Consider the following 15,641-nt stretch of genomic DNA (forward strand, 5'->3'; position numbering starts at 1 on the left):
TAAGATATTACGTGGCTTGGCTCCACAGTATATGACTTCACTGTCAGTTTTCCCAAGTTTTGGCAATATCATGCTGCTGAGAGATGTGTTAATTTTACATTTACCTTCTGCTAAATTTATTAGGTTTAAGACAATCTTTCAGTCTGCTTTCTCCTTTGTTGGAGTTGAATTTTGGAATGATCTGCCTTCAGCTATAAGACATATTAATAGTCTCTGTTCTGGAAGTTGGTAAAAACGTGGCTGTTTGAGAAATTTTTGTATTAATTTTAATTGTTCTTGATGGTTTTTTAATGATTATATAGTAGGAAGTTTTATGTATTTCCCAGGAATGCCTGACTTCTTTTTTTTATGTAATCCGCACAGAGCTAAAAAATGGTGGTTGCAGAATACAAACATTAGATTAAAACATATTTTCCTTTCCCTTCTTTCTTCTCCCCCCCCTCTAAAATTTCTCACGTTCTTAAGGTGAAGTCATGTTTTTGCAAAAGTTCCTCACCCAGCATTACTGACAAAATAAAGTAGGGTGCTGCTATGTTCTTAACTTGTTCTTAATGCTACTCGGATAGGCTCGGTGTCAAGACAACAGATTTTGCTTAAGACTAAGGGGGTCTTTTACTAAAGCTTAGTTTGAGTAATCTGCAGCAGGGCCCATAGGAATAAAATGGGCCCTGCTGCAGATAACTTGAGCTAAGCTTTAGTAAAAGACTCCCTAAGTTCAGGGCAGGGATTTTTTTTATTTTGCTTTTCTTAAGAAGATACCTATATTTCTATTTTGTTTTTTTGTTTTATTTTTGGTAAATATTTTAAGGAAACATACCTTAGAAATACAATAGTTTGGGGCGAAAATGTACCTGGAATAGGACTAGCACTATCACACAGGAACAGAGTCAAGACGCAGGTAAAATGATATTTTAATGAATATTGGTAGCATTGCTGCCTTAAGGGATGATCAACAATGGCTGTGTGGTCGATGGCAGGTTCCTGAACCTAACATGAGGCTGTATATTTTTCTGTAGCATATCCTGTGATACTAATGACTTGATAAAAGAAAAACCAGCTAAGGTGTCCATTCCATTCATCTTCCAGCATGAACTTGTTTATAGAACACTAACAATTTCACCTATTTCATTTGTGCTTTCCTGCTGCCTCCACCTAATGTGTTAAGAGGACTTACTGAGATATATGATACAGAGTCCGCGCTGATCTAGGGTCCCTTGTTCTTTAGACATCTGTGTTAAATGTTGCCTGGCTTTCTCAGGAATATTTACCAGTATCCAAAATGCTTCAGCTGTCTTGAGAAAGGTCAAACAGCTGGTAGTGGAGAAGCAAAAAAAAAAAAGGCCAAGAAAGATACTGAGAAATTGAAAAAGGAGGGTATTCTCCTGACATATTAGGAACTTTAGAATGATTAATGTTTATGTTAATTTATCGCTTTTACATATTAGAATGATGAATGTTTGTTAATTTCTGGCTTTTACATGTTGATTAATTGCTTTTGTTTCAGTCCCTGAAAATGTGCAAGTGGCAATGAGATCCATATGCGAACTCGCAGTTCCCTAAAAGACACCACGGTCTGTGTGTAGTTCCCAGGGGTAGATCTGTTTGTTACATGGGAAATAATTATATTTGTTTTCTAAATTATGTAATTTTACTGTAAATTGCAACATGTAACCTTCATATATTTTAGAGGCAGAATATTTGGTACATGCCTTTGGGTTAGCGATGTGGATCCTGTATCGCTGGAATTGGCATGATGAAATGTTTGGAATCAAAGTCATAATCCTTTAATATTAGTTACAGCATCAGTGTAACACAAGACAATGAAAACAAACATCTTTTTGGTACTCCAGTGCCTTCTCTAAAATAAACAGTTGAACGGAGTTACGTATTTCTGTGAGGCTTTTTTTTTTAATGCATTAGCCTCTGGACTGGAAGGCTTTTTGCTAACCTCCTTTTCAGTATATAAAATAAAGTCTTATGGTTGCCATATCAGTCTGTGTGGACACAGAAACAAAATTCAATGGACAGGCTATAGGTAATATTGTTTTACTGAACTGAATACATTTGTGACTTGTTTTTATGATCTGTTCTTGTTTCGTCAAGCTGGTGCTGAATGAGCTGCCAGTTTAAAGTTTCAGTGAGTTGGAATTGGATCAGTTAATCTTTGCATGGAATATTTATTGATTGTTAAATTGTTATATGACTTTCTAATCATCAAATTGTATTATTTTCTGGATCTCTTTGTATGAAAACTATTAGTGATATACTGTTGCGTTGTATTACTTTGTTAGTGGCCTAGATAAGACACTTGTGAGCTGTAACCGAATGGCTGGTACACTTGCAACAGCCTAAGTTAAGCTAAGAATCTGTCAGTGCTGATAGGTCATTAGTCAACAGGTCACTGATCTAAATCCCAGCTGGATTTCCCAGTGCCAATTTATTTAACATCACCAAAATAAAATTTAGCATTCTATGCCATCAACCAAAATACGAAGAAGAGTTGCAAAAGGCAAGAAATGACTTTGCTTATGCTTAGAATTCTATTTGATAATTCTATTTGATAAGTTGGTTTGATTTCAGTAATTATTTTTTTGTATTGGCCAAAAGAAATTTGGCACAGAAAAAATTCTCTTGTATCAAGAAACAGAAATCACTTTAAAACCAGCAGGCAGCAAACTGAAAATATTTCTTTCTTTTTCCATCTTTCATTTCCCTTGCCATTTATGAAAGTATTCAGCACATTGTTTCCAGTGTAACAATGAAGACTTAACACACACATGCAAGTGATCTTGATCAGATAAAACAAACTCTATGACATTGACAAAACGTGCTTAATTCTGTTCAGTACTTCTAATGGCATTGTAGCGCCCAAGGCTAACATGTGCTACTCTGTTAGAGCCTTGTTTACTAAGGTGCACTAGTGTTTTTAGCGTAAGCTAAAAATTAGCATGCACTAACTGTGTAGACACCCATAGGAATATTATAGGCATCTACACTGTTAGAACCAGGGCTTTTTTTGAGGGGGTACTGAGTACTGGCACCTTTTCTATTATCTGCTAAAATTGACCCATGAACCCCAAGTTTTAATGAAAGAGCTCAGGCTGTACACACGATTTCTGCCTTGCCATAGATTCTGTGACTGGTTGTAGGGGGCCAGGCTACTGTGGGGTGGGTCCCTCAGTGATCACCCCACCCCTGAAGGATGGCCTGGCATTTGACTACTGGTACCTTTCTTGCTAGAAAAAACACACTGGTTAGAACGCATTAAAAACGTTAACACGCCTCTAACGCAGCTTAGTAAACAGGGCCCTTACTGTGCACTAATGCTGTTATTGTGTTATTAGTGCAGTAACTAGGTTCCATTGCATAAAATGGGATGTGCAGTAAAATGATGCACATTAAAGGACATTGGTAAATTCCAACCTGGTAGCACATGTTAGTAATTCTAGCTTTAAATCTTTAGTGTTCTGAACCTGGTATGATTTTTTCCCCTAATAGTTTTACTATATGTAATGAAGAATTCCAAGAAATATAGATATCAAGGGCCGTAGTTATCAGACTTAATTATAAAGTCCTTATTCACAACCAAGAAAACCGATTGGCCCTCCAGAAATGAATATGTAAAATGTATTAATCTTTTTATTAATGTTTCTCAGCTAATGTTTTGATCCAGTATTAAGATTTTATACCACGGTTGTCTTCATGTATTTTATCTAATACTGTAAATGTGTGGTGGGTTTGTTTGCTTTCCATTCAATGAATAGCCAGAACACCAAGATGAGAGAAAAAAAAGAGCATTTATGTTCTTACTAACATTTCATAGAAACACTGATTTTCATCACAGGTGAACAAACTCTGAATATGCAACTTTTATGCACTGTAAGGCATGTGAAAGTTCTCCGTAGAATCCAGAAGTGAGTTATGTCGCAGTGTGATGATGTCACACAAAATACCCATTGGAATTTTGGGAAACAGTCCAAAAATGCTGGAGTCAAAGTTCATCCATGTGGAAGCGTTGTAAATAATCTGCAGTACAAACACACAAACACACACACACATGGTTTTTCTATTTATTCTCTGTCCCAAAGAATCTGCTTCCTGATATGTTTTCCATCTTTCCCCCTTTTCCTCCATTAAGAGGGGTGTCATTCTACTCCAATCAATTCCATTTCTTAGGGCATTTTATGCCATTTTATTAGGGTTTTTTGGCAGCAGATTGGATTTAGAAAATGATTAAGGGGTCCTTTTACAAAGGCACACTGAAAAATGGCTTGTGGTAGTTCAGGCTCGGGTTTTGGGCATGTGCTGATCCATTTTTTAGCGCGCCTGTAAAAAAGGCCTCTTTTTTATTTTTGCCGAAAATGGACATGCTGCAAAATCTAAATTGCCACGCATCCATTTTGGGTCTGAGACTTTACTGCCAGCCATTGGCCTAGCGGTAAAGGTTCTGGGCGGTAATGACCTATGCGTGTCAAATGCCACTTGGCGCACATCCATTACACGTGCCGGAAAAGAACAAATATTTTTCAGACATACGTAGCGGACACGCGCCAAAATTGAAATTACCACGCTGTAACCGGGCGATGACTCCAATTTGGTGTTCGCCTACCGGGCTTAGGGCCAGATGCACCAAACTTAACGAGCCAGCAACATGGTTTTTAAACTGGTTCTAGCCAGTTAAGCACGCAAGTAGTAAACCGGGACATGCATAAACTGGTTCCCCGAGCCATTTTCCTGTCATGGTAGCAGCTAACGAAAACGGAATGCAAATGATCAACAGGTTATTATAATGAGCTAATTAGCAGATGCACAGCCGTTTTCCGACTCCATGCACCGTAGAAAACCTAACGGGAGGTCTGCACCTCTCGGTGCTGCTGGGCGGGACTCATGCAGAGGAGGACGCTCATCACAAAAGCTGAAGGAAAAACATCCAAGTGCTCATCAGGGGGAAAAAAAGGACTTCCCTGACGAGCATCTGGACGTTTTCCTTCAGCTTTTGTGATGGGCGTTCTTCTCGGACGTGTTTTTCTTACGTGCCTGAAATGACCACAGCCATGGAGGTTCTCTCAACATTCTCCTCGTTCCCTCCAAGGTTGTTTTCAGCTTGCGCCCACCCCTTCCCCCCAGCGAGCAGCTCATTTGTATGCGATTTCCTTCATGCATGCCCTTCCCTTACCGATTCACTAAGGGGTCGGTAAGGGAAGGGCTTTTCCGTTGAGTTTAGTGCATCTGGCAATTAGTAAAAGGGCCCCTAAGTGACAGGCAACATGGAGTGGTGGTAAATGGAGTTTATGCTCAGGAAGGAAGAATAACTAGTGGGATGCCTTAAAGGTCAGTCCAAAGACTGGTTCTGTTAAGTGCATTTGTGAGCAGTATTGTGAAGGGAAGCAGGAACCGTTTGCCTCTCTGCAGATCACACACTAAGATCGACAACAGAATAGATACCTGAGGGATATGAAAGAGGCATTCTGATACCTCATAGGGATCAATGGTGCGCATGAAGCAAATCTTTCTCAGAGGAAAGAATATTGTAGGTCACTGTGCGAGGCTGTAAGCGAATAGATAAAGGCCAAGCAAGTCTGTGTAATAAATAAATATTTCCTTCTGGAAAGGGTGGTGGATGTGAATGGCCTTGGGCAGGAAGAGGTGAAGACAGAAACAATGCTATGGTTTGAAAAAGCATGATAATAAGCACAGATTTCCTGGCTATGAAGAGGTGAAGGACAACAGATATCAACTGGTTCTGTGTTAGTGCAAGTGCAGCAATATTCAGCAATCTGCCATCATACACACTGTTTTGTTCACTCTTAGGAATCACAGAATTAATATCTAATTAATAAGCTCTGTAAGCCTAGAAGTGTCACCAGCCCTGAATTGGGCAGGCCTACATAAAACAACGCCTTACTGGGGTTTGATATCTTCATTTTTAGAGCCACTTTTCTGGAGGATGGTAATCGGTTACAGCATGAATTTTAGCCACACAAAATGGGTAGCTAGTGTTGTGATATCTGATGAGCAAGACATTTCATAGCAATAATAACCACACTTTCTGGTGAAAATCAGCATCTGAGTATTGGTTCTTCATGGCATAGGCATAGCTCAATAACTTCTTGTTATCTTGTTTGATGATAATCTTCCAGGCATTGCACTGGGTGGCCATATCTTAAATGGAATATGAGAGGAGATGTGAAAACAGTTTGATAATATTTTATCATTTATTTTCCCCTAGAGTGTGTGATGATTTAGAAATGACAGGAGTGGGAACAAGAGTCCTGCTTCACACAGTTGGAATTTTTTCCTGTCGGAATATGGTAGTGTTTTTAATTCTTCAAGGTTTTTCTTTAGCAGAAGGTCCAAGTGGCATCTAGATATTTTATAGTGAATTGAAAACTTTTTTTAAAATCTTTTTTTTTTCCACATGCACATTTGGAGGCTCGTGTACTTAACACTGCAGAAGCTGATGAAATGTTTCATCTCGATGGAGCTCTTTAAGGAACTGTTCATGATAAATCTGTTCCCTAGGGCAGTAGAAACGACCATACAAGGTTTTCCATTGCGCAGACTTTGCAAAGTATTTACCACACACACAGCACAGGTATGCATTCATGCCAAACTGCTAATTTGTTTTCTTGATACTTTATTTTTATGGTACGCTCATAAAATGATCCTGTCAAGAATAAAGCTTTTAGGTGTGGTCGTAGCCAGTCCCCCTCTATGAATTTGTCTGGAAACTACTATCCCCACTGTTTGTGGATATTATTTTATGTACAGCCTTGTGCACAATAAATGTAGATATGGTAACAAAGGGGAAATGAAGGATTAATACAAAGCACGAACTTACAATAAGCAGATCATGGCTGCTCTGCTGGTCCTCTTGAATGCAACAAATAAAGGCTGAAACTACATTTCTTGATGATTTTTCGAGAGCTAATACTTTCATCTTCAATTCAGAGAAAAATGGTTATTAACTAAGGGGTCCTTTTACCAAGCTGTGGCCTTATTGCGGCCTTAACAGGTTTTTTTTTCCATGTGCTAAGGCCATTTTTACTTCAGCAGTAAAACGGCTGATTTTCTATTTCTCGCATTAATGGTCATGTGCTAATGTTGCCATTAGCACGTGGCCATTAAAAAAATATTAGTGCATGAGCACTTGCTGACTCCTATTTTGTAGGTGGTAAGGGCTCACGTACTAATCCTGCATTATTCAACACGCGGTAATGTAGCTGCACAAAAGGGTCCTTTTACAAAGGCGCACGCTAAAAATAAGCACACATTAAGGGGCATCTCTAACATTTAATGTGCGCTAATAATTAGCGCGCACTAAAAACTCTAATGCGCCTTTGTAAAAGGACCCTACACTGATTCAGAAATGCCTGCTCTCCGCCCCCAAGACACGCTTCCTCAGCAATAAAATAAAAAAGTATTTTATAGCACATGCAGATCAGGACATTAGCGCAGGAGGCCTGAGCATGTCTTTTAATCTGTGGTAAATGCACGCTAGCACTCACCGCAGCTTAGTAAAAGGACCTCTAAGCTTGTTATATTGCCAAGTTACACAGGCTATATACAAAAGGCATTCAAAAGTTAAGATGTTACATATATCAGAGAAAGTGGGAAGAACAGGGGGAAACTGAGATGAATAAGTATAATAGGAAGAAGGAGGGGCAGGGGGCAGAGAAAAGGAAAAGAGGAACACAAGGGATGTATGCAGAAAGAGAGATAATGGAGATGTGAATATGGTCACCTTTTGTGAGGTCATTTTTTGGCCTTTCATTTTCCTTTACCTTTACCTTTGTGGCCTTCCAAGTCTTAACTGTTTAGCTAGATATCTTGAACTCTATCTCTGACAAAATATTGCACAGTACTTACTGACCTATAAGTGCATTCACTGTACTGCTCCCCAGCACCTCTCCATTCTTGCCTCTCCCTACGTCCCCCCCTCGGGTACTCCGTTCTGTGGATAAATCTCTCTTGTCTATCCCCTTCTACTCTACTGCTAATTCCAGACTCTGTTCCTTTTATCTCGCTGCACCTCATGCCTGGAATAGACTTCCCGAGCCTGTATGTCTAGCCCGTCTTCAAATCGAGGCTAAAAGCCCACCTCTTTAACGCTGCTTTTGACTTCTAACCACTACTCACTTGCCCTGTACGCTTTTATCCCCACCTCTTTAATTCCCTTACCTCTTAGTTGTTCTGTCTGTTTGCCTGTCCTGTTTAGATTGTGAGCTGTTTGAGCAGGGACTGTCTCATGTGTGGTGTACAGCGCTGCGTATGCCTTGTAGCGCTATAGAAGTGATAAGTAGTAGTAGTAGTAGTACTTACAACAGGCCCATTGCTTCACTGCAGTGGCACATTTCTCTGTACTGCCACAACCACCTCGCTATATTGTATTATTACAAACTAGTAAAAAAGACCTGTTTCCGAAACAGATGAAACAGGCGCTAGCAAGGTAATCCCCCCCTCCACCCACCCACCCTCCCTCCCTCTCTCTCTCTTTTTCTCTTTCTCTTTCTCTCTCTCTGTCTCTTGAGTTCCAGACCCCCACCTCGGCACATCACCGAAGCCCCTCCCCCGGTGCATAACCCAAGCCCCTACCCCCCTCTCGGGCACACCAACCCCCTCGCCACCCGCAGCCGCAATACTAACAGTGTCCGGCCGCTGCTGCTTCTCCTGTTGAGCAGCGGCCTGGACAAAAAGAAAAAAGCAAAAAAACATTTCAAACCTCAAACAGTGCTCCGTAGACAGCCAGCTGGCATTGGCTGTCATCTCTGCAGTCGCTCCTCCTCTCCCCTGTGACGTTGCTGTGCTCCTCCGGGGTCTTCCTCCAGGGGCAGTGACGTGCAGGGGAGAGGATGAGCAGCTGCAGAGACGACAGCCAATGCCAGCTGGCTGTCTACGGAGCACTGTTTGAGGTTTGAAATGTTTTTTTTGCTTTTTTCTTTTTGTCCAGGCCGCTGCTGCTCAACCGGAGAAGCAGCAGCGGCCGGACAGTGTTAGTATTGGCGACTGTGGGTGGCGAGGGGGTTGGTGTGGCCGGGGGGGTATGGGCTTGTGTGATGCGCCGGGGGGAGGGGCTTGGTGTTGCGCCGAGGAGGGGACACTGAGAGCTGTTTCGTGGGCAGGGAGAGGAGTACTTCGCGTGTTTCCCTACTCCTCCCCCTGCCTGGGCGGGGTGTTGATGTTCGTCGGGTGGGGGGGGGTGGTTTTGTGATGCGGCGAGGGGGGGTGCCTGTGTTGCCCCGCTCCCTGCAACTTGCTCTGAAATGGCAGGGAGCGGCGCACTGACAGCTGATTCCCAGGCAGGGGGAGGAGTAGCCCTACTCCTCCCCTTCCCTTGGAATCAGCTGTCACTGACGTCACTGACGTCAGTGCGTGCCTGCCTAGCAGACCACCTCCGAGGGACGCACGGTCCCAGGCACATTCGAACGTTGGAGGTGAGAATTATTATATAGGATAAATGAAGTTATCTTTGCTAGAATAATGTGTGCCAGAGGTAGTAGAATCAGTGATTGAATAGTGGATGAAAATAGTTAATATTTGTTATGCCAACATCAAAACCTCCTGGTCAGCTACTGATGAAAGCCCCTGCCTTACGTTCTCCTTACAGAGTTTCTGCACCTCTAGACCATTCAATACCACACTGTAGACCTTTCTGTTCTAGTTTATATTCTGTTACATTTCTGTACCGCCGCCTTTAAACACAGTTCAACCCAAAAGTAGTATAAGTTTTGAGGGAGAATATTTTCCTCTCTTTCCACTCCTCCGATTTATAAAAGAAATCGTGGAAACTTAAGTCACAGGGTGTTACCTTTTAAAACACTGGTTCACAGACTGAAACGTGAAGCATCTTGCTAATGGGATCCTATTACTTCCAAGGCATACAGCCAAGAGTCTTTACTCATGCACTCAGATCACTTCTGTCTTGCTTTTTATAATTTTACTGTGGGTTCTTTCCACATTTGTAATTAGAGGGTAGGACTTTTGCTAAAGGTTTTAGGACGATCTTTACATTAAAACAGGGTTGCCTACTTGTTTGTATTTATTATAGTAATATGTGTTTTTAATGTTTTACCCTCCCTTTTACAAAGCCGCGCTAGCGGCTGCCATTGCAGTAATGCTGACACAGCCCAGACAAAATGGATGGGCTGCGTCAGCATTGTTGCGTGGCTTTGTAAAAAGGGGGGGCTTAGTTTGTTTTAATATGTATGTAAAATTGTAACCTCAGATTTTTTTAATAAGTGGGATATAAGCCCTTTTAAATAAGTAAAATAAATTGTGTGTTTTATATGTACTGATTCTCAGTAGAGTTGAAGAGAATTCAGAGGTGTTCACTGTATCTGGACATTTTAAATAACCTCTTCCAACTATTAATCTTCAAATTCCAGAGTTAATTATTATTTTCTGACACTTTTATTTTTCAGTGCAGGAAGCATGGCTCTTCCACCTCCTGACCCAAAGTTTGTACTGCGAGGGCTCAATGCTGAGGTCACATTTCTGCATTTTTACTCTGCAGACCAGGATCAGAGTTGCCCTGTTCTCTTTTCTGGGTTAGTACTTCAATTGCGTATAATACAGTAGTATTGACAGAGCATTAACTATGCTTTTATTAGATGGTTTATGGTTAGTTTTATTTGATATACCGCCATTTCTTAGGCAGTAACAAAGTTGTATACAATATAAATTAAAAACAAGGCCATAGCGGACAGATTAAATTAATTCTTTGCTTCATTCTTCACAGAGGAAGGTGTGGGGGCGATACCAGTGCCAGAAATGGTATTCAGTGTTGATGAGTCAGAGAAACTGAAACAAATCTCTGTTAATCTGGAAGATGTAATGGGGTAGTTTAAAAAATTGAAGAGTAGCAAATCGTCTGGACCGGATGGTGTACGTCCCAGAATACTGATAGAACTGAAAAATGAACTTGCAGAGCTATTGTTAGTAATATGTAATTTATCTTTAAAATCAAGCATGGTACTTGAAGATTGGAGAGTGGCCAATGTATGCCAGCTTTTAAAAAAGCGTTCTGGAGGTGATTTGGGAAAACAGAGACCGGTGAGCTTGATATCGGTGCTAGGCAAAATGGTAGAGACTATTGTAAAGAACAAAATTACAGAGCATATACAAAGGCACGGATTAATGAGACAAAGCCAACATGGATTTAGTCAAGGGAAATCTTGCTGCACCAATCTACTACATTTCTTTGAAGGGGTGAATAAACATATGGGTAAAGGTGAGCCAGTCAATATTGTTTATATGTATTTTCAAAAGGCATTTGACAAAGTACCTTATGAGTGACATCTGAGGAAATTAGAAAGTCATAGGATAGGTGGTAATATCCTATTGTGGATTAAGAACTGGTTAAAAGACAGAAAACAGTAGGGTTAAACAGTATTCTCAATGGAGAAAGGTAGATAGTGTGGTGTGTGCTGGGACCACTGCTTTTAAACATATTTATAAATTAATTAGAGATAGGAATAATTAGTGGGGTAGTTAAATTTGCTGATGACATAAAATTGTTCAAAGTTGTTAAATCACAAGAGGATTGTGAAAAATTGCAAGAGAATCTTATGAGACTGGGAGACTGGGCATTCAGTTGACAGATGACATTTAATGTGAGGAAGTGCAAAGTGATGTATGTGGCAAAGAGGAACTCAAAATATTGCCAAGTGATGCAAAGTTCCACATTAGGAGTCACCACCTAGGAAAAAGAGCTAGGTGTCATCATTGATAATACCTTGAAACCCTCTGCTCAGATGGCTAAGAAAGCAAATAGATTGTTAGGAACAATTAGGAAAGGAATGGAAAGCAAAAATGTGAATATTGTAATGCCTTTGTATTGCTCCAAGGTGCGACCTATGAGCAGTTCTGGTCACCACATCTCAAAAAAGATGTAGCAGAATTAGGAAAGATACAGAGATGGGTGACAAACATGATAAGTGGATGGGATGACTTCCCTATGAGGAAAGGCTAAAGCGGATAGGGCGTTTCAGCTTGGAGAAGAGACAGCTGAGGGAAGATATGATAAAGTCTATATAATACTGAGTGGAACAAATAAACGTAAATCGCTTGTTTACCCTTTTCAAAATTACTAGTAGTAGGGCCATGCATTGAAGCTACTAAGTAGTAAATTTAAAACAAATCAGAGAAAATATTTCTTCACTTAAAGTGTAATTAAACTCTGGAATTCATTGACAGAGAATGTGGTAAAAACAGTTAGCTTAGCAGGGTTTAAAAAAGGTTTGGATAATTTCCTAAAAGAAAAGTTCTTAAGCCATTATTAAGATAACTTGGGAAAATCCACTGCTTATTTCGAGAATAAGCAGCACAAAATCTGTTTTACTCTTTTTTTTTTTTTTTTGCCAGGTACTTGTGATCTGAATTTGTCACTATTGGAAACAGGGTACTGAGCTTGATGGACTTGTTCAGTCCCAGTATGACAACGCTTATGTTCTTAATCGGAAACAAATGTCATTAAACAACAGTAAAGTATAAAGGGAGTAAGCACATAAAGAAAGACAGAACAGTTCCAGTAATGTTAACATTAGAAAGTTATAACACAGAGACCGATAAGACTTGCAGTGTCAGTGGATCCCAGGAGAAGCCGACCTATCAGTTTGCACTTCATATCCCCAGAACAGTGCGATCCAGACCTGGTTTTGTGTTAGTCAGTACACAGAGATGCAGCCCTATATGCAGTGAGGCAAAACCAAGCCTCTGAAGTGTAATTCTGTCTCATCTAATCTAATAGGGTCATTTCTATTCAGCTTAACCAGAATGAAGGTCAAGTGGATCACAGCAAAAATAAAAATGGGACAAATCTCGTCTACTTACAATAGAATTAAATACAGCATAAAATCTTTAAGTACCTGTCAGATATTGAGCAAATAAGTAAGATTTGACAGTTCTCCTAAATGTAGGGTGCCAGGCAATTTCTTGAATATCATGTGGTAATTTTCAACAAGGGCTGCCTATTTTGTAGTATGAGAGAAAGCGGACGCAATAGAGGACGAAACCCTGCAGCAGGTTCTTGAAACATAGACCATGTTAGTGTGGGTCCGTCAGCATTACATTAAACTTGCTGAGAAAGCTAAATAGCGTTTTACATATTCTATAAGATTTTATAAAAATATAAAAAGTTTCTAAGACAAAAGTAAAATTAAAAGTTATGGGTGGACCGATGATGTTTACAGTGAGTCATTGAACTGTGTCTCAGTGTGAAAAGAGTCACTGCTGAGGTCAGTTATTATACCTGCTTCTTCATGTGTAAAAAAAGTTTTGTTGGTGTTGGGCTGATCATTTCAATTATTGTGTGAATCTTTTGAATACTGGCACTGATGTGCATTCTAGGCGGCCCTGTATAGAACGACCCCAGAGTGTGCTGCAGCATTCTGTATCTGTAGCAGAGCAGTTCAGCTTAACTGCAGCATGTGTAGTTACAGTATTCTGATCTTACTTACCTGTTCTGCAGAGATTGCAGTGCATTTTTTCACATTTCCTGAGAGACACTGGCTTTTGAAACAACACATATCTCATAAGAGTTTGCAGAAGTGTAGAGAAGGTTCTATGACAGGGCAGTAACAGTAAACTGACATCTGTTTCTGGTTCTCCCTTTGGCAGGGCTTCTAATGGGCTGATCCATCTCTGGAACCTGAAAACACGGAGAATGGGAATGGTTCTGGATGGCCATGGAGGAAAGTCACTTTGCTGGCTACAGACTTTGTATGGCAGAGATACCCTTCTCAGGTCTGTGAAAATGAAACTTGACAGTTAAGTGAGCCTCACTTTAAATGAACAGTTTATTTTGCTCAGATTAATAGGATGGTTCTTCTGGTTACTGATTTTTAAACCTTGAGCTTAGGGGAGGGCAGTTTTCAAAGCAGTCTTTTGCCTGCAGAAGTGAGCTGTTTGAAAATTGTTCCCATTGCCTACAAATAAAAGTATTTACATTATTCTACAGAACACATACTTCTACCTACATTTAGCGGAGGTGTTCCCAGAGGCAAAGATTGAAACAATGCACTTAGGGGTCCTTTTACAAAGGTGTGCTAGTGTTTTTAGCCTGCTCCAGCACATGCCTGTACAGAATGCATGACCATCATCTGGCCATTGCATATACCTTTACACATGGGAACTTTTTATAAGAGGCATTATATACGAAATAATGATTTTGTAAAACTACCCCCTTTGGGAGTAATTCTGTAACCTCCATTTAGGTCTCGAGGCTGCAGGGTAGGTTCCCATTTCTATAACAGATCCTAGGTGGTTGAGTTCTGTGTAGAATGCTGGCAGTAATGGCGGACCTTCAGTTGCACCAGCCATAGAGCTGGTATAAATGCGGGCACCTTAACGTGGCAGGAATGCACATAACTTAAAGTATTCTGTAAGTTATGCGCATAAGTGGAAGTCCTGCCCATGCTCCATCCCTGTCTACGCTCCCCCCTCAAATATCTGCTGTGTAAGTTAAGCGGGTATTTGCCAAATAGCGTAGCACATGCATAAGTGTGAACTCCCAGTTTATAGAATTTCCCTTCACATGTCTGTAGATGGTATGTTTGTAAATCGCTATGATGATGTTTCTCAAATGGTAATATATCAAATCAAATCAAGATGATTACTTATTTTATAAAGATAGAAAAAAAATATGACCAATCTTCAAGTTCACACCCAAGAAGCTGTAAGCACTAGCAGAGTTCTCACATATTAGCATAGGTCCTATGAACAGGATAACTCCTAAGACCTTTAGGTTATAAGACCTAAATACATGAATTAAATGAACTTCATGTTGTTAGTCTCTCCTTTCAGTCCCTCCATATCCTTGAAGAACAATTTGAAGTTTTTGAAATCTCAAAGATGTCTAGCCATGTCTTTGATGCTCAAAGTATTCAACGTCAATGCAAAACCAGTGATTAATGGGGCACAAGATGTGCTTAAAATTGGAAAAACATTGTGGGGGTATTCGGTGATTGAGAAACTTATTCTTCCTTTAGGGTATTAGCCTATGAGAGTGGGCATCCCTGCTTGAGTGAGTTATAACTCTGAGAATTCCCTTAAAAATTACAAATTTAAAAATTTCAATTGCACATATTGTGTGTTTAACTAATTTCTCTGAGGACAAGCAGGCTTATCTATTCTTACAAGTGGCTGATGCCTACCCGCGTCGCGTGGTCCAGAATTTTGTGGAGCGCAAGACACACTTCACCATGCACACACAAGTGCCTTCCCGCCCGCCGCGAGAACGCGTTCTCCTCAATTCTTTTTGTACTGTAGTGAGGAAAGGGAGTACTTTTTTATCGTCTCCTCATATCTCTTGCCCATTGAGAGCTTTTTTGTGCCTTTCGGCTATTTTTCATTTGTTTTTTTCCATCTTTTATTGTATTCCTATTGTGGAACCTCTGTCCTTTAATTTTCCCTTATGTTATTAGCCATTTTTTCTAGTTTTAAGTTTCTTTTTATATTTCGTTGTCATCAGGCCGTATTTAGGCCTTGACTTCGGCCTGGAACTTTTCCTTTCTTTTTTGCCATGCCTTGCCTCTTTTTCAGGCACCATTGCTTCGTTTAATTTAGCCGAGGAAGTTTTTCCTTCCATGTCCACAAAGGTTCCCAGTGACTTCAGGCGCTGTACCCAGTGCAATCGGACAGTC

At 40.4% G+C, this 15,641-nt stretch overlaps 1 protein-coding gene across 3 annotated transcripts in view; it reads left to right on the plus strand.

The window, feature by feature from the left end:
- Positions 1–15,641, plus strand: part of GNB1L (G protein subunit beta 1 like) — a 114,297-nt gene that overhangs the window by 46,635 nt on the left and 52,021 nt on the right. For 2 of the 3 annotated variants that reach the window (XM_030220053.1, XM_030220054.1), the window contains 2 exons: positions 10,422–10,547; positions 13,618–13,743. In XM_030220053.1, the coding sequence (XP_030075913.1) occupies positions 10,432–10,547; positions 13,618–13,743 (242 nt within the window). In that variant the 5' untranslated portion in view covers positions 10,422–10,431. Of the gene's footprint in view, positions 1–6,432; positions 6,596–10,421; positions 10,548–13,617; positions 13,744–15,641 lie in introns of all 3 variants that reach the window. The other variant, XM_030220055.1, reaches the window with a different exon arrangement.

This window comes from Microcaecilia unicolor, chromosome 11 (assembly GCF_901765095.1).
Source record: "Microcaecilia unicolor chromosome 11, aMicUni1.1, whole genome shotgun sequence".
NCBI lineage: Eukaryota > Metazoa > Chordata > Amphibia > Gymnophiona > Siphonopidae > Microcaecilia > Microcaecilia unicolor.